The sequence below is a fragment of the Phyllobates terribilis genome, unplaced genomic scaffold (assembly GCF_046119375.1).
Source record: "Phyllobates terribilis strain yellow unplaced genomic scaffold, ASM4611937v1 Scaffold_924__1_contigs__length_538081, whole genome shotgun sequence".
In the NCBI taxonomy this organism is placed as follows: Eukaryota; Metazoa; Chordata; class Amphibia; order Anura; family Dendrobatidae; genus Phyllobates; species Phyllobates terribilis.
In genome coordinates this window covers 26,698-46,072 of record NW_027363684.1, presented here as the reverse complement: position 1 = coordinate 46,072, position 19,375 = coordinate 26,698, and the positions used below count along the sequence as shown (strand labels likewise).

The following is a 19,375-nucleotide window of genomic DNA, read 5'->3' as shown; positions in this document are numbered from 1 at the left end:
ATAACCTCAACCTTAATATCAATCAGATCTTCACCCTAAAAAGAACAATGTAAGTTGAGCTCAGGTCCCATCACTTCATGGTGAGATGTTGTGGGGACTTCAGTGTCGTCTACCTGATGATCCTCCGGGATGTTGTGATTCTCCTCTGGACAGTCCTGGGGATACAGAGGACGGGGACATCTCTCTGGTGGATTTCTTTCCACGAGTCCATCTGTAGGAAACACATAGTGACAGAATACACTGACATGTAAAAGTTTGGGCACCAATGGTCATAATTACTGTTACTGTGAACAGTTAAGTTGAAGATGAAATAATCTCTAAACGACCTAAAGTTACAGATGACATTTCCTTTGTATTTTAGGCAAAACAATAAATTAGATATATTTTCATCTTTTACATTTAAAAAAAAATTCAATAAGGGCAAATGCAAAAGTTTTAGCACCTGGCAAGGTTAGTACCTAGTAACGCCCCCTTTTGAAAGTATCACAGCGTGTAAATGCTTTTTGTAGCAGACAATAGTCTTTCAATTCTTGTTTGAGGGATTTTCATCCTTTCTTCCTTGGAGGAATTCTTCCAGTTCTGTGAGATTCTTGGGTCGTCTTGCATCGTCTGCTATTTTGAGGTCTAGCCACAGATTTTCAATGATGTTCAAATCAGGGGACTATGAGGGCCATTGTAAAACCTTCAGCTTGCGCCTTTTGACGTGTGTTTAGTACCATTATCATTTGCCATCCTCTTTTCACCTCCAGCTTTTTTTGCAGATGGTGTTATGTTTGTATCAAGAATTTGCTGAAATTTCCTGGAATCCATTCTTCCCTCTACCTGTTCCCTGTGCCATTGGCTGCAACACAACCCCAAAGCAGGACTGATCCACCACCATGCTTAATGGTTGGCGAGATGTTCTTTTCCTAAAATTCTTTGCCCTTTTTTCTCCACACAACTTTGATCATTGCTCTATTTTAACCTCATCGGTCCACAAGACTTGTTTCCAAAATGCATCAGACCTTCTTAGATGTACTTTTGCATACTTCTGACGCTGAATTTCATGGTGAGGTCGCAGGAGAGGTTTACTTCTGATGACTCTTCCATGAAGGCCATATTTGTGCAGGTGTCTCTGAAGAGTACAACAATGTACCACAACTCCAGAGTCTGCTAAATCTTTCTGAAGGTCTTTTGCAGTCAGGCGGGGGTTCTGATTTGCCTCTCTAGCAATCCTACTGAAAATTTGCTTGGTCTTCCAGACCTTATCTTGACCTCCACTGTTTCTGTTAACTGCCATTTCTTTATTACATTTTGAACCGAGGAAAGGGCAACTTGAAAACGCTTTGCTCATAGCCTTCTCCTGCTTTGTGGGCCGCCACCATTTTCAGAGTGCTAGACAGCGGATACCTTGGTTGATAAAATCCGTCTTGTGGTTCTTGTGTAATCTTTACTTTCAGCTTGGAGATAATGATATGCTCGTGCTCCGGGGCAGCCTATGGGGGGCGCTCTATCTGGGTTTCTGCTGACATATTCATCTGTATGCTCTTATGACAGCTCACTTATCGTTCACTGACCTGCTTCCTATTTTACATAATGCATCTAGTAGTGCGTGGCTAGGTAAAATAGGAGGCAGGTCAGTGAAGGCACAGTGAGCTGCCATAAGAGCATACAGGTGAATATGTAATCAGAGCACCAGATAGAGCGCCCCCCACAGGTCGCCCTGGAGCACGGGCATATCATTATCTCTAAACTGAAAGTAAAGATTACACAAGAACCACAGGACAGATTTCATCAAAAAAGGTATCATTTTAATCAGTGTAATGTCGCCCACCTGACAGTGTATGTAGTTTACTAAGCACAATCCTGCTGACAGGTGCGCTTTAAGTACATAATGTGGAATATCTCCTGAAAAAAATTAATAAACTGAAACAGTTTTTTTGTATAGAGACTCATGTTAAATACAAAAGAGCAAATGATAATTTAAAACAAAAAACAATGGGAGGGAAAAATAGAAAAATCTAAAGCTTTCTGTGTCACTGGTATTTCCACCTTTACCTTAATTTAGTATGGAAACACATTTTGACTCGCCTGTGGTAAATCACAAAAGAGATTCTCCTGTGATTGTCAGTGCCCATGTGACAAGAATTAGCCAATGAATGATGACTTCAGTGTTTTAAAAAGCCACATGGTAGGCCCCGTTCCTTTGTCACAATGGTGAAGACGAAGGAGCTGACTGAGGACATCAGAACTGCTATTAGCAAACACAAGACTTCCAAAGGGTAGAAGGGCATCTCCAAAAACCTTGGTATCCCAGTTTCAACAGTGCGCAATGTCATTAATAAGTTTGCCAAGCATGGAACCGTCAAGAACCTCCCTGGAAAGAGGAAAATTGGGAAAAGGGAAAAAGAACCTGCAAACATTCAAGAGCTCGAACAAACTGCACAGGAAAAGTGGGAGAAAATCCCAGCTGAGAAGTGCAAAACATCTGGAGGCTGTCAGCAATGCCAAAGGGTGTGCAACCAAGTATTAATTACTTGAAGAACAGAGGGGAATGGGGTAAAGGAATAGTCAGCTCACCCAACGTTGATTAGCAGTCTTCATCTGTAAGGCAGCGCGCGGAGCCGTCCCAGTCTCGGACGTGGAGACAAACAGCAGAAAATAGAATAGAATATCTATGGATCTCTTTTGGTGACTTGCTACTACAGTTTCTAATGTGATCAATAAACTTCGCTTTTTATATTTTTGGCTACCGCTGGAGGAGGTTCTTGTTTTTCTGCCAAGTATTAATTAGGGGTTTAGGGGGGCCTTTATTGCTGCACATGCTGTTTATTCGGTTTCTTCTTTGAAATTGCCACAAGGAGGTTAAACAATGTTCTATTGTTGTATTACTTTGGACCACCAATTAAAAAAATCCTAAGGATATACTGTAACTTTCATTATTTCTGAAGATATTGTACAGGCCATGAACAAAATGAAGGGATGCCAATAATGGTGATCAGCAGTGCACAGAAGCCCAGTCACTGAGCAGCGGGAGAAGCAGGTCCTCCGAGCCGTCACCACATGGATTATAGGAGGATTCCCAACACAGATTTATGTCATAGTCACAGGATAATGAATAAGGGACAGATGCCGATTCCCCATGGGGGGTCGTCTGAGGAGTTTTTTTCCTTCTGAGAACTAGAAATAAGTAAACCTCCGGCTATTTAACCTCTTTATTGTTGAAAGTAATAGCACCCGAGGAGTCTATGTGAGGGGGTCCCAGTATGAGCCCATCGGGGTCTTCACTTTATAGTTATTTTTAGATGGGATGACCGAAAAACATCTGTTCTAATAAAATATACATTTTCCTATAAAGTATTTAATCCCTTCCCAATATCCAGCATCTACCTGTAACGGCAGCGATCGGTGCTTAAACTCTGACCTTTGCGATTAACCCCATGAATACATAGTTATATAGGTTTAAATAAGACTCAGGTCCATCAAGTCCAACCGGTCTCCACAAGTTCTACATTCTTTTTCAATTATTTTAACCTACAATGACATTCACTGTGAGAAAATCATCCGGCCCTTCTATAAATGCCATTTCTCTTGATTTAACAAATCTAATCGTCTGGAATATCTGAGAAAAAAAGCCGTATTGTCACAGGTAATACATTGGGATCACAGGCTTTTATCTCTGTATTACAGTCGTGAGGCAGTGAGGGGAATTATATGCGGGGGACGGTATGTATACCCCTAGGATGCTCATAGAGGCACATTGAACCCGCTGGAGTGCACTGGAGTCACAGAAACACCTGTGGCTGCAGAGCAAAATAAAAGGAAAGTTTGGACTTGGTGAAACTATTTGACCAAGTTGGATTCAAGAAAACCCAGCGTGGGCTTTTATTTTGGGAGTGATCTGCAGGTGGCAGTGGGGCGTTCCACTCCCTCCTGCCGAGTCTTACAAGTGGCTCATGGCCACAGAATCCATTAAAAAACCTTCAGCAAAGGTTTGGGTGTGTCAGTGGTTTGTTTGCTAAGCTGCAGAGCAGGACGCTCTGTACAATGCAAGCCTGGGTGAAGGCGCAACAAAGGCTGGTGAAGGCAACGTAACTGGCGCACCCGAGTGAAACGGCGGCAGGTTTACACGTTCAAAAGTGACCAAAACATCAGTCAGAAAGCATTGGTACTGAGATGTGGTCTGTGGTCCCCACCTGCAGAACCATTCCTTTATTGAGGGTGTCTTGATAATTGCCAATAATTTCCATCTATTGTCTATTCCATTTGCATAACAGCATGTGGAATTGATTGTCAATCAGTGTTGCTTCCTAAGTGGACAGTTTGATTTCACAGAAGTTTGATTTACTTGGAGTTATATTCTGTTGTTTAAGTGTTCCCTTTATTTTTTTGAGCAGTGTATATACCAGTGATTAGCTGCAGAGCATTGCAAGTAACATGGAGATACAATGCAGATTTCAGAAGAGATAACACGTAGCAGAGGAGTGAGATATTAATATCACGGGGGGAGGAAATGTGTAAGAGGGAGACCAGGACGGTCATGCGCCTCTTCCCTCTTTCTGCACATATTGCTGTACCCTGTGTTTATATATGAGTATGTATGTGACCTAATGTCTGATGTGTTAGTTATAGGGTGAGTATATATAGGTAGAGTATTAGATTAGGTGCTGCATGTTAGCAGACATTTCAATTCATATATATTCAGCTCTGGCTCAGGATAGCACGTGTGCTGGGTCACGTGTGCAACAGACTAAGTGCAATAACTTAAAGTGCTTTTAATAAGCAGTTATACAATGGCAGTTGGACAGGGCAGGAGACAGATAAGGTGCATAAGATATTCATACAAACATGCTGCTTCTTGGTCAGTTGTATTGCATTAGTCATTGCAATCAGCCTCTTACTTGTTTTAACTTCTGCTTTCTCACATCTCGCCCGCCCTTTATCACATTCTATGCACTCTCTCCATATCCACCCCTCCCTTCTCCCCTCTCTCATGTATAACATCCACTACCTCCATACAGCACTCAAAACGTTCATACAAATCATTGCACCACCTGCTCTTTCTCTTTTTTCTCCTTCTCCTAGTCGCTGGTGACATCTCCCCCAACCCTAGGCCTCCCGGCACTAGCATATACTCTCCTCCAGCTGCATATAGAAACCCAGCTAATCTTAGTAACATTCAGTGCCTGCCCTCTCCAATTGCTTTCATTGTGCTCTCTGGAACGCACGGTCTGTGTGTAACAAACTAACTTACATTCATGATTTTTTCCTCAGCAATTCCCTTCACCTTCTGGCTATTACATAAATCTGGACCCAGCATTCAGACACCACCGCAGCTGCTGCACTCTCATTTGGTGGGCTGAAATTTTCACATACGGCCAGACCTGAGAATAGACAGGGTGGAGGTGTTGGTTTGCTCCTTTCACCACAATGTGCTTTCCAGGTCACCCCCCACCCCGGTTCCCTCACTTATGTTTCCTTCCTTTGAAGTCCACACTGTCAGACTCTTCAAACCCTTCTCCCTGTGAGTGGCGGTTCTGTATCGCCCTCCAGGCTCCTCCCGCCAGTTCTTGGATCACTTTGCCACCTGGCTTCCTCACTTTCTATCCTGTGACATCCCCACCCTCATCATGGGAGACTTTAACATCCCCATCAATGATCTCCTCTCCCAATCTGCCTCTCATAGGTTACTAACTCTCCTACACATGAAGACGGGAATACTCTGGACCTGGTTTTCTCCCGTCTATCCTCGCTGCATGACTTTACTAACTCCCCTCTCCCGCTCTCGGACCACAACCTTCTTTCCTTCTCTGTCAAGAACTGTCTCCTCATCCGGGACACCCCTACTTACCTCACTTATAGGAATACAGGTACCATTAATACCCAGCAGCTTATGGACAATCTCCACACATCTTCAGCCCCCATCTCCTCCCTCTTCTGTCCAGACTTGGCATTGTCACACTACAATAATACAGTGAAGAGCGCCCTAGATGAAGCAGCACCTTCTACACGCAGAAAGACCCGACACAGACAACGGCAGCCATGGCACACAATGCAAACACGTTTTCTTCAGCGTTGCTCTAGGTGTGTTGAGCGTCAGTGGAGAAAATCTATTTTAGCAGAGGACTTCATCCACTCTAAATTCATTCTCAAAACCTATAACTCTGCCCTTCATCTGGCCAAACAATCCTATTTCACCACCCTCATCACTTCACTGTCCAACAATCCAAAACGACTTTTTGAAACCTTAAACTCCCTCCTGAAACCTAATGCACAGGCCCCCACCACCAACCTCAGCGGTGAGGATCTGGCCACTTATTTCCTAGAAAAAAATCAACCACATCAATCAGGACATCTCAGCTTAATCTCCTCAGTGCCTGGATCCCCTTACCTGCCGCACTTCAAGCTCACTAGCCATCTTTGAGCCTGTTACAAAAGAAGTTACCCAGCTCCTCACTTCTTCTCGACCTACAACCTGCTACTGTGACCCCATTCCTTCACATCTCCTGCAGTCTCTCTCACCGGTGGTCACCACTCACCTGACAAATATTTAACCTCTCTATTTCTTCAGGTATCTTTCCCTCCTCATTTAAACATGCCATCATAACCCCTTTACTTAAAAAGCCATCACTGGACCAGAACTGCACTGCTAACTACAGACCTGTCTCTAATCTTCCTTTCATCTCTAAACTCCTGGAACGCCTGGTCCACTCCCGTCTAATCCGATACCTCTCAGATAACTCTCTTCTTGACCCTCTACAATCTGGTTTCCGCTCCTTACACTCCACTGAAACTGCCCTCACTAAAGTCTCTAATGATCTATGAACAGCTAAGTCCAAAGGTCACTGCTCCCTGCTGATTCTCCTGGATCTCTCTGCTGCATTTGACACTGTGGGTCACCAGCTCCTCCTCACTATGCTCTGCTCTATAGGCCTCAAGGAAACCGTTCTCTCCTGGATCTCCTACCTCTCTGACCGCTCCTTCACTGTATCTTTTGCCGGCTCCTCTTCCTCTCCTCGTTCCCTTACTATCGGGTCCCGCAAGGCTCAGTCCTTGGTCCCCTCCTCTTCTCTCTATACACTGCCCCTATTGGACAAACAATCAGCAGATTTGGGTTTCAGTATCATCTCTATGCTGAAGACACCCAATTATACAGTTCTTCCCCTTACATCACCCCTACCCTAATACAAAATACCAAGGATTGACTGTCCGCTGTCTCTAACATCATGTCCTCCCTCTATCTTAAACTGAATCTCTCTAAAACTGAACTTCTTGTGTTTCTCCCCTCTACTAACCCAACTCTACCTAACATCGAAATTACCTTGGAGGGTTCAACCATAACCCCCAAGCAGCACGGCCGCTGCCTTGGGGTCATATTTGACACTATCCTTTCCTTTACTCCCTATATCCGATCACTCACTCACTCTTGTCACCTGCATCTTAAAAACATCTCCAGAATCCGACATTTTCTCACCTTTGAAACTGCTAAAACTCTTACTGTCGCTCTTATTCACTCTCGTCTGGACTACTGCAACTCTCTTCTGATTGGTCTCCCTCTTACCAAACTTTCTCCTCTCCAATCGGTCCTGAATGCGGCAGCCAGGGTCGTATTTCTGTCCAGCCGCTTCACCGATGCCTCCATCTTGTGCCAGTCATTACACTGGTTGCCCATTCACTACAGGGTCCAATATAAACTCATCGCTCTCACCCACAAAGCTCTCCACAGTTCTGCACCGCCTTATATCTCCTCTCTCATCTCTGTCTATCGCCCTACATGTGCCCTCCGTTCTACAAATGACCTAAGACTAACATCCCCCATAATCCGAACCTCGCACCTCCGTCTCCAAGACTTCTCTCGTGCTGCGCCAGTTCTCTGGAATGCTCTACCCCAGAAGATCCGACTGATGCCTAGCCCCCATGTCTTCAAATGCGCTTTAAAAACCCATCTCTTTAACCCCTTAACAACATTTGCCGTACTAATACGCGTCTGTGCCCTGGGACTTAAGAGCCAGACCCGTATTAGTACGTCATGGCGATCGCGCGCGCACACAGGCTGTGCGGGCGCGATCGCCGCCGGGTGTCAGCTGATTGTCACAGCTGACACCCGGTACTATGTGCAGGGAGCGGTCCTGCATCGCTCCCAGCACATTAACCCCCGCGATGCTGCGATCGAAGTCGATCGCGGCATTGCGGGGGCAAGGGGAGGTGATCGCCGATTCTCACCTCCTCTTCCGGCTTCCAGCGCAGTCTGCAAAGGCTTCCCGGGTGTTGCCATGACGACCCGATGTCGTCATGACAACATCCGGGTCACCAGACAGCAGGAAGATTGCTTGGACATGCGCAGTGCATCTCCAAGCAATCTTCACACTGTGCATTTCTGACAGCTTGCATGGCATAGGGATGGTGCTGCATTCCTGTGCCATGCAGGCGATCAGAGAAAAAAAAGTGAAAGTCCCAGAGTGGGACAAAGTAATAAAGTGTATAAACTGTGTGAAAGTGGAAAAAAAAATTAAAAAAAAATTTGCAAAAATATAAAAAAAAAATAATCCACCAAAAATAAAAATATAATGTACCCATCAATAAATATTATTATAAAAAACCCCAAAAAAACAATAAAAGTACACATATTTGGTATCGCCGCGTCCGGAACAACCTGACCTATAAAACTGTCCCACTAGTTAACCCCTTCAGTGAACAAGGTAAAAAAAAAAAAAAAAAAAACGAAGCAAAAAACAATGCTTTATCACCATAAAGCCAAACAAAAAGTGGAATAACACGCGATCAAAAAGACGCATATAAATAAAAATGATACCGCTGAAAACGTCATCTCGTCCCGCAAAAAACAAGCCGCCATACAGCTCCATCAGCCGAAAAATAAAAAAGTTATAGCTCTCAGAATAAAGCGATGCTAAAAAATATTTTTTTCTATAAAATAGCTTTTATTGTGTATAAGCGCCAAAACATAGAAAAATGATACAAATGTGGTACCGCTGTAAACGTACTGAGCCGAAGAATAAAGCTACCTTATCAATTTTACCACAAGCGGAACAGAATAAATAAAAAAAAAAAAAACAATTCCTGAATTGTTGGTTTTTGTTTATTCTGCCTCCCAAAAAATCGGAATAGAAAGCGATCAAAAAATGTCACGTGCCTGAAAATGGCACCAATAACAACGTCCAGTCATCCCGCAAAAAACGAGCCGTCACATGACTGTCTGCCAAAATCTGGAAAAATTATAGCTCTCAAAATATGGCGATGCAAAAACTAGATTTTACAAAAAATGCGTCTTTTAGTGTGTGACAGCTGTCAGTCATAAAAACCCCACATGATTCTGGCATTGCTGTAATCACACCGACCCGAAGAATAAAGTCGTCTAATCACTTATACCGCACAAGGAACGGCGTCAAAAATAAACTCTTGGGTTAGGATTGGGTTAGGGCTGGGTTTGGGGCTAGGGCTGTGCTGGGGCTAGGGTTGTGCTGGGGCTAGGGTTGTGCTAGGGCTAGGGTTGTGCTAGGGCTAGGGCTGGGGTTGGGATTTTTTTCAAAAGTAAGAAAAAAAGATGACGATATGGCGACTAGTGTTGAGAGCAAGTGCTCGCTACTTGAGTTTGCATCGGGTGCTCTGGTATGCATTGAGTATCGTGGGTATTTGAGTGACATGCTCGAGTCTCTGCCCCATATGCTTCGCGGCCAAAAAACTTTACGGGGATTGCCTGCCATGCACGAGCGATCCCCGCATGTTTTTTTTGGGTGTCTAATAACCGTGAAACATGCGGAGCAGGGACTCGAGCATGTCACTCGAGCACACGCTGTACATGGTGCATACCTGAGTACCCGATGCAAACTCAAGTAGCGAGCACTTGCGCTCAAGAATAATGACAACTTATTCAATATGATGACCTAATGTAAACAAATTCTGTGCCGTACCTCTGGGTTCAAAATGTTCACTATACACCTTAATAAAATCCTTGAGGGGTATAGTTTCCAAAATGGGGACACTTGTGGGGGAGCTCCACTGTTTAGGCACATCACGGGCTCTCCAAACGCGACATGGTGTCCGCTAATAAATTGAATGGAAAATCGGCTCAAATTGTTAGCGGACGCCATATTGCGTTTGGAGAGCCCCTGTGTGCCCAAACATTGGAGCTCCCCCACAAGTGACCCCATTTTGGAAACTACACCCCCCAAGGCACCTATCTAGATTCATAGTGAGCACTTGGAACCCCAGGTGCTTCTCAAATTGATTCATAAAAATGAAAAAGTGTTTTTTTTTTCACTTTTTCATTTTTACGAATCAATTTGTGAAGCACCTGGGGGTTCGAAGTGTTCACTATGCATCTAGAAAGGTGCCTTGGGGGGTCTAGTTTCCAAAATGGGGTCACTTGTGGGGGAGCTCCAAAGTTTGGGCACAGAGGGGCTCTCCAAATGCAATGTGGTGTCCGCTAACAATTTGAGCCAATTTTCCATTCAATTTGTTAGCGGATACCATGTTGCATTTAGAGAGTCCCTGTGTGCCCAAACATTGGAGCTCCCCCACAAGTGACCCCATTTTGGAAACTACACCCCCCAAGGCACCTATCTAGATTCATAGTGAGCACTTGGAACCCCAGGTGCTTCTCAAATTGATTCATAAAAATGAAAAAGTGTTTTTTTTTTCACTTTTTCATTTTTACGAATCAATTTGTGAAGCACCTGGGGGTTCCAAGTGTTCACTATGCATCTAGAAAGGTGCCTTGGGGGGTCTAGTTTCCAAAATGGGGTCACTTGTGGGGGAGCTCAAAAGTTTGGGCACAGAGGGGCTCTCCAAACGCAACGTGGTGTCCGCTAACAATTTGAGCCGATTTTCCATTCAATTTGTTAGCGGATATCATGTTGCATTTGGAGAGTCCCTGTGTGCCCAAACATTGGAGCTCCCCCACAAGTGACCCCATTTTGGAAACTAGACCCCCCAAGGCACCTATCTAGATGCATAGTGAGCACTTGGAACCCCTAGGTGCTTCACAAATTGATTCGTAAAAATGAAAAAGTGTTTTTTTTTTCACTTTTTCATTTTTACGAATCAATTTGTGAAGCAACTGGGGGTTCCAAGTGCTCACTATGCATCTATAAAGGTGCCTTGGGGGGTCTAGTTTCCAAAATGGGGTCACTTGTGGGGGAGCTCCAAAGTTTGGGCACAGAGGGGCTCTCCAAATGCAATGTGGTGTCCGCTAACAATTTGAGCCAATTTTCCATTCAATTTGTTAGCGGATACCATGTTGCATTTAGAGAGTCCATGTGTGCCCAAACATTGGAGCTCCCCCACAAGTGACCCCATTTTGGAAACTAGACCCCCCAAGGCACCTATCTAGATGCATAGTGAGCACTTGGAACCCCTAGGTGCTTCACAAATTGATTCGTAAAAATGAAAAAGTGTTTTTTTTTTCACTTTTTCATTTTTACGAATCAATTTGTGAAGCATCTGGGGGTTCCAAGTGCTCACTATGCATCTATAAAGGTGCCTTGGGGGGTCTAGTTTCCAAAATGGGGTCACTTGTGGGGGAGCTCCAAAGTTTGGGCACACAGGGGCTCTCCAAACACAACATGGAGTCCGCTAATTATTCAAGCAAATTTTACAATCAAAAAGTCAAATGGCGCTCCTTCCCTTCCGAGCCCTGCCGTGCGCCCAAACAGTGTTTTTTCCCCAAATATTGGGTATCTGCGTGCCCAGGGGAAATTGCACAACAAATTTTGGGGTCCATTTTTTCTTGTTACCCCTGTGAAAATAAAAAAAATTGGGTCTAAAGTAACATTTTTGTGAAAAAAGTTAAATGTTTATTTTTTTCTTCCACATTCAAAAAATTCCTGTGAAGCACCTGAAGTGTTAATAAAGTTCTTGAATGTGGTTTTGAGCACCTTGAGGGGTGCAGTTTTTAGAATGGTGTCACTTTTGGGTATTTTCTGTCATAAAGACCTCTCCAAGTGACTTCAAATGTGATGCGGTCCCTAAAAAAATGGTTTTGTAAATTTTGTTGGAAAAATGAGAAATCGCTGGTAAACTTTTAACCCTTATAGCTCCCTAACAAAAAAAAATTTTGGTTCCAAAATTGTGCTGATGTAAAGTAGACATGTGGGAAATGTTATTTATTAACTCTTTTGTGTGACATATCGCTCTGATTTCAGGGCTTAAAAATTAAAATTTTGAAAATTGCAAAATTTTCAAAATTTTTGCCAAATTTCCGTTTTTTTCACAAATAAACGCAAGTGATATCAAAGAAATTTTTCCACAATCATGAAGTACAATATGTCACGAAAAAACAATCTCAGAATCAGGGGGATCCGTTGAAGTGTTCCACAGTAATTACCTCATAAAGTGACAGTGGTCAGAATTGTAAAAATTGGTCTGGTCATTAACGTGCAAACCACCCGCGGGGCTTAAGGGGTTAAACAAGCCGACCACCTTAACTACTCAGTAAACCAACTTTCCCCTGTCCCCTCCTTCTAAATATTATTCAGAATCTGCTCCCTACTATTCATCTGTCTCCTCACCCTCCATGCACAAGATAACTGCACTCGATACTTGATTATTGCACTTATACATACGGGCTGATGACCAGATCATGCAGCTTTATATGAAAGTCCCTATTTATTATAATTGTCAGACCTGAAATAACAAGCACTTTTCACCTACTGTGTCCCCCCATTCCCTTGTAGATTGTAAGCGTGCGAGCGGCCGGACCCTCGCTCCTAATGTAACTGTTTAAACTGTCTTACCTTGTATTGAATTTATTGTCTGTACATGTCCCCGCTTAATTGTAAAGTGCTGCGGAATATGTTGGCGCTATATAAATAAAACATATTATTATTATTAGGAATTGGGTACAGTGTAGTGGTGAACGCAATAGTTTAGGATAGAAACAGTTACTGTGTTCAGCAATAGCTGCAGAGCAGGAGGAGCCGGGTAGTTACCAGGAGGTTTAGAGACTGCAGCAGGGGAGTAACGGGGAAGTCTGCCCAGCAACCGAAGGAGGATTGGTGATCGGCCCAGTCAAAAGGGGAGGAGATTAGGCCAGGGCGGAGTAACGTTTTTTCCTGTCAGTTAGTTCTGAGGGAGGGATGTGACAGAGCAGTAGCTGGAGGTCCAGGGGGCACAGAAACCCGGACCGACCAGCAGCAGAGGAACGTTAGTCAGGAACTCTAAAATGACTTTCCCTTAATGTTCGGGGCCTACGGTCCACAGGAGTCAGCAGAGTAACTTGTCTCAAAATCTTCCCAGAAGGGGAAGTCGGACGGGGAATAGTACAGAGGAAATGGAACGGGACTCTAAAAACTGTGAGGGTCTCAGAGGCCAAAGAGGTCGACTATGGAAGGGACATCTCAGGAGAAACAGACGGTGAATATTAACATATGCTGTGCAATGAACTGTGCACCTGGAAAAGGATGCGCCCAATACTGCGTGTTCCCTCATGGTGAAGTTGGACGGTTAAGTAAAGTTCTTTTTTATAAAGCGGAGTGGAAGTCCCGTATTGTGTGTGCGGCGGTTACTGAAGAGGAAAAACCGAAGACGGCAGAGATCTGCGACCAAAACGTGAGTGTTCTGCACCACACGCACAGCACAGGAGAATGGGGACATTTGTCTTTGTCAGGGAGCCAGGGTGTAGGAACACAACAGTCCCTCGCCACTACTACCACCCTCACAAAAAATGCATAGGCCTGATGTAATCCCAAGGAATCAAGAAGGTGTAGCTACAGTCACCACTGGCAGCACTGTGAGCGACAGCTGTAACTGCGCCCCGACACTGAGTGACGGTCGCTCTGTACTGATGCACTGCTGAGCCGGCTGTCAGTCTCAGTCCCGGGCGCAGTTACAGACGCCGCTCAGTGCTGCGTACAGTGACTGTAGCTGCGTTAGCGCCTGCATGACTGAAAGCCAGCGGCTTCCGGGTGCCGCACACTCAGTACAGCGGCCGGGCACCTCCCTAATGCTATTAGCCAGCAGATTAACCCCATATGTGCATGTTACTGGTGATATCCAACCAGACAGGTTCCCTGTAAGTAACAATACACAATAAATGTAAATCATTACAAATCTGAGACCTCAGAGACGTGTAACATCTTATTCTGGTCGTGTCCGATAAGAAACTCCTTCTATTCCCCTCTAACATGTAGACTGTGAGCAGGGCCCTCTCTTATATTGTACCATACTGATACCGGGGGAGGGACGTCACCAGAGTAACCGCCCGGTGTGGGACGTCGGATCAGGGGACAGAGGACCCCATCAGTCACCAGAACAAGTCCTGAGACCCCAAAAAGCTCAGGAGGAACGACCCTTCATAGCCCTCATTACTGATTACTGATGTCATGAAGCGATGAATCTTCCTAATATTTCTTCTGCTGTCGTCTTATGTGGCTTCATTGTCCTCCAAACACAATTGGAAATCTGCTGATTTATCCATAGAATCTAAAATCAAACGCTGCTGACAATCACTCTCCTGTGTGAGCGATGGGGGAGGGGAGTGGAGAAGACGAGACAGGGAGGGAGCGAGAACAGCAGCACAAGAGTCACATGTACAAGGCAAAAAAAGAGGAGAAAAGCCGAAAATGGGAGATTCATCATTACACGTCATCTACAGCGAACCTGGTGTAAGAGGCCGGAGCTCCTCCATCATCACCTCCTGGTACCGATCCTGGTGTCCTTCTAGATACTCCCACTCCTCCATGGAGAGATAGACAGCGACGTCCTGACACCTTATAGGAACCTGACAACAACGACACCGTCATCACCCAGAATCCTCCAGTGCTGTCCTGTATAATGTCCCGGCAGTCACCACTCCGGTCATCACCCAGAATCCTCCAGTGCTGTCCTGTATAATGTCCCAGCAGTCACCTCTCCGTTCATCACCCAGAATCCTCCAGTGCTGTCCTGTATAATGTCCCAGCAGTCACCTCCCCAGTCATCACCCAGAATCCTCCAGTGCTGTCCTGTATAATGTCCCAGCAGTCACCTCTCCGGTCATCACCCAGAATCCTCCAGTGCTGTGCTGTATAATGTCCCAGCAGTCACCTCTCCGGTCATCACCCAGAATCCTCCAGTGCTGTCCTGTATAATGTCTCAGCAGTCACCTCTCCGCTCATCACCCAGAATCCTCCAGTGCCATCCTGTATAATGTCCCAGCAGTCACCTCTCCGGTCATCACCCAGAATCCTCCAGTGCCGTCCTGTATAATGTCCCAGCAGTCACCTCTCCGCTCATCACTCAGAATCCTCCAGTGCTGTCCTGTATAATGTCCCAGCAGTCACCTCTCCGCTCATCACCCAGAATCCTCCAGTGCTGTACTGTATAATGTCCCAGCAGTCACCTCTCCAGTCATCACCCAGAATCCTCCAGTGCTGTCCTGTATAATGTCCCAGCAGTCACCTCTCCGGTCATCACCCAGAATCCTCCAGTGCTGTGCTGTATAATGTCCCAGCAGTCACCTCTCCGGTCATCACCCAGAATCCTTCAGTGCTGTCCTGTATAATGTCTCAGCAGTCACCTCTCCGCTCATCACCCAGAATCCTCCAGTGCCATCCTGTATAATGTCCCAGCAGTCACCTCTCCGGTCATCACCCAGAATCCTCCAGTGCCGTCCTGTATAATGTCCCAGCAGTCACCTCTCCGCTCATCACCCAGAATCCTCCAGTGCTGTCCTGTATAATGTCCCAGCAGTCACCTCTCCGCTCAGCAGCTCAATCATCTTGTTGCTGAGCTCTAGGATCTTCTTCTTCCTCTCAAGTATCGGGGGGTGTGGGGGAGGCTCTGTGATGGGGCCCGGGCTCCGCCCTCCTGACTCCTGGAGATGGATGATGGGAGTCACACCCTCCCCCGGTGTCTTCCTCACTATTGTGTAATCCTGTGTATGGAGAGAGACACTTAGGGAGAAGTATTCCTTCCCGACTCAAGATCTGACAATCAGTAGAAATCCCGGGATCAATAACCGTCTCCAGTAATCTGGGGCCATAACCTGGAATATTATTACACTCAGGACAGACATCCAGGCCCCTCTACAGCTCTTATAGGGAATCCCCATGACAACTCCTCCTGGCAGAGAGCTGCACACAATCACTGCTCTTACAGTAAAGAATCCTTCTCTTCCTCTTCAGGATTTCCTCTTCCCGATGTCGGAGTTGTTACATAACACAATAAAGCTGATAGAAATGTAGAGGAGTTACCTCTCCGCTCAGCAGGGAGATGATCTCCAGGGTGAAGTGTAATAACCTTCTGGTGGTCTCGTCCTCGTCCATCCTCGGGGTCATTCAGGAGAAGGAGGGATGAGCAGTGGATCAGCTGGAGGGATCTCGGCCTGCTGGCGTCTTCATGATAAAGGAGAAGATGGAGATCACAGGGGACGATATAACGACAATCACTGAATTCTGCCCCAAATATCCGACATTTATCAGGAAGAATCTGGAGGAAAAGCCACAAACTCCACCGCGGCCTCCTCCACCGACCTGACCGTTCATTATCAGCCTCGTAGGAGGACGGTCACCATGGTAACTAAAGTGCCAGCGGGGGCGGTCACTGTGGTAACTACAGCGCCAGCGGGGGACAGTCACCGTGGTAACTACAACGCCAGCGGGGGACGGTCAGCGTGGTAACTACACCTCCAGCAGAGGACGGTCACCGTGGTAACTACAGCGCCAGCGGGGGACGGTCACTGTGGTAACTACAGCGCCAGCGGGGGCGGTCACCGTGGTAACTACAGCTCCAGCGGAGTTCGGTCACCGTGGTAACTACACCGCCAGAAGAGGACTGTCACCATTGTTGTAACTACACCTCCAGCGGGGGGCGGTCACCGTGGTAACTCCACCTCCAGCGAAGGACGGTCACTGTGGTAACTACACCTCCAGCAGGGGACGGTCACTGTGGTAACTACACCTCCAGCGGGGGCGGTCACCGTGGTAACTCCACCTCCAGCGGGGGCAGTCACCGTGGTAACTACAGCTCCAGGAGAGGATGGTCACCGTGGTAACTACACCTCCAGCGGGGGCGGTCACCGTGGTAACTACACCTCCAGCGGGGGCGGTCACCGTGGTAACAACACCTCCAGCGGGGGCGGTCACCGTGGTAACTACACCTCCAGCGGGGGCGGTCACCGTGGTAACAACACCTCCAGCGGGGGACGGTAATCGTGGTAACTACACCTCCAGCGGGGGACGGTCACCGTGGTAACTACAGCTCCAGCAGAGGACAGTCACCGTGGTAACTACACCGCCGGCGGAGGACGGTCACCGTGGTAACTACACCTCCAGCGGGGGCGGTCACCGTGGTAACTACACCTCCAGCGGGGGCGGTCACCGTGGAAACTCCACCTCCAGCGGGGGCGGTCACCGTGGTAACTCCACCTCCAGCGGGGGCGGTCACCGTGGTAACTCCACCTCCAGCGGGGGCGGTCACCGTGGTAACTCCACCTCCAGCGGGGGCGGTCACCGTGGTAACTCCACCTCCAGCGGGGGCGGTCACCGTGGTAACTCCACCTCCAGCGGGGGACGGTCACCGTGATAACTCCACCTGCAGCGGGGGACGGTCACCGTTGTAACTCCACCTCCAGCGGGGGACGGTCACCGTGATAACTCCACCTCCAGCGGGGGACGGTCACCGTGGTAACTCCACCTCCAGCGGGGGGCGGTCACCGTGGTAACTCCACCTCCAGCGGGGGCGGTCACCGTGATAACTCCACCTCCAGCGGGGGCGGTCACCGTGGTAACTCAACCTCCAGCGGGGGGCGGTCACCGTGGTAACTCCACCTCCAGCGGGGGGCGGTCACCGTGGTAACTCCACCTCCAGCGGGGGACGGTCACCGTGGTAACTCCACCTCCAGCGGGGGCGGTCACCGTGGTAACCACCTCCAGCGGGGCGGTCACCGTGGTAACTCCACCTCCAGCGGGGGCGGTCACCGTGGCAACTCCACCTCCAGCGGGGGACGGTCACCGTGGTAACTCCACCTCCAGCGGGGGACGGTCACCGTGGTAACTCCACCTCCAGCGGGGGGCGGTCACCGTGGTAACTCCACCTCCAGCGGAGGACGGTCACCGTGGTAACTCCACCTCCAGCGGAGGCCGGTCACCGTGGTAACTCCACCTCCAGCGGGGGACGGTCACCGTGGTAACTCCACCTCCAGCGGGGGCCGTCACCGTGGTAACTCCACCTCCAGCGGGGGACGGTCACCGTGGTAACTCCACCTCCAGCGGGGGACGGTCACCGTGGTAACTCCACCTCCAGCGGGGGACGGTCACCGTGGTAACTCCACCTCCAGCGGGGGCGGTGAGGTGAGGAGGAGCCGCTGCACATCCCCCATACAACACTGAGGAGCCGCAGTCACATGGAGCAGGAGCCTCCACAGGAACAGCTCTGATCTCACCCCACACTCTCCTCTCACAGATTCACCACAAACCCTCCCTGTAATCTCACCGGAATGGCGGGAAGCGGAAACCTGCTGCTGGCTGATACCAGAGAGCAAGAGCTGCGCACAACCAGGACGGAGCTACTGCACTGAGAGCGGGAGGACCTGTGGTGACGTCACCGCCATGTGATCAGGGGGCGGAGCTCAGGAGAGAGGTGATGAAGAACCTGTGGTGACGTCATCGCCATGTGATCAGGGGGCGGAGCTCGGGAGAGGTGGTGAAGGACCTGTGATGACCGCCGCCATGTGATCAGGGGGCGGAGCTAAGGAGAGAGGTGGTGAAGGACCTGTGGTGACGTCACGGCCATGTGCTCTGGAGAGGTAGTGAAGGACCTGTGGTGACGTCACCGCCATGTGATCAGGGGGCGGAGCTCAGGAGAGAAGTGGTGAAGGACCTGTGGTGACGTCACCGCCATGTGATCAGGGGGCGGGGCTTCGGGTGGTGATTGGCCCCCGCAGTGTTTCCTCACAGACTGTAATGAGTCTATAAACTATAAAGTTATTATAATGGTGAAGGAGCTGTGATGAGGCTGCGGTCATGTGACAGTGATGACGTCACCGCAGCTCCTCCCCCTCAGGGGTCATTGCCCCGCCCAGATCTGCAGATGATCCCGGCGCAGTCGCTCCTCCGGCTCCTCCTCCCTCTGACGTCACATAGTGGCCGCTTTCTCCAGTGATGAGGATTTCTCTGCTCCCGGAGGTTCTGTAAGTCCAGTAGTCTCATCAGGTCCACATCTATAGTAAGTTCATCTGTTTCCCCAGTCAGGGCTCGCTCTCACTTCAATCTGATAAAACCCCAGACTGCGTCCGGACCCAGTAATCCTCGGATTCTCTGCTCAGCGGCGTTTTGTTTTCCAGCTCCGATCGGATCGCACGCACCCATATAATCTACAGGTGCGTGTGAAACATCGCGCTGCACTCAGATACCACCCGAGTGCAGTGCGATTCCCGCCAATGCCAGCAGCAGAGGAGATG

The 19,375-nt window shown here is 48.0% G+C and overlaps 2 protein-coding genes across 2 annotated transcripts in view; both read right to left on the bottom strand.

The window, feature by feature from the left end:
- Window positions 1-19,375, bottom strand: part of LOC141240616 (uncharacterized) — a 50,957-nt gene that overhangs the window by 5,719 nt on the left and 25,863 nt on the right. The window lies entirely within an intron of this gene.
- Window positions 36-18,711, bottom strand: LOC141240614 (gastrula zinc finger protein XlCGF66.1-like). Its single transcript, XM_073668681.1, has 5 exons — window positions 18,409-18,711; window positions 16,170-16,310; window positions 15,671-15,850; window positions 14,596-14,716; window positions 36-211 (listed from the first exon to the last, which is right to left on the bottom strand). Exons 2-5 carry the CDS (start codon window positions 16,251-16,253, stop codon window positions 36-38), a joined length of 561 nt encoding a protein of 186 aa, XP_073524782.1. The 5' UTR covers window positions 16,254-16,310; window positions 18,409-18,711.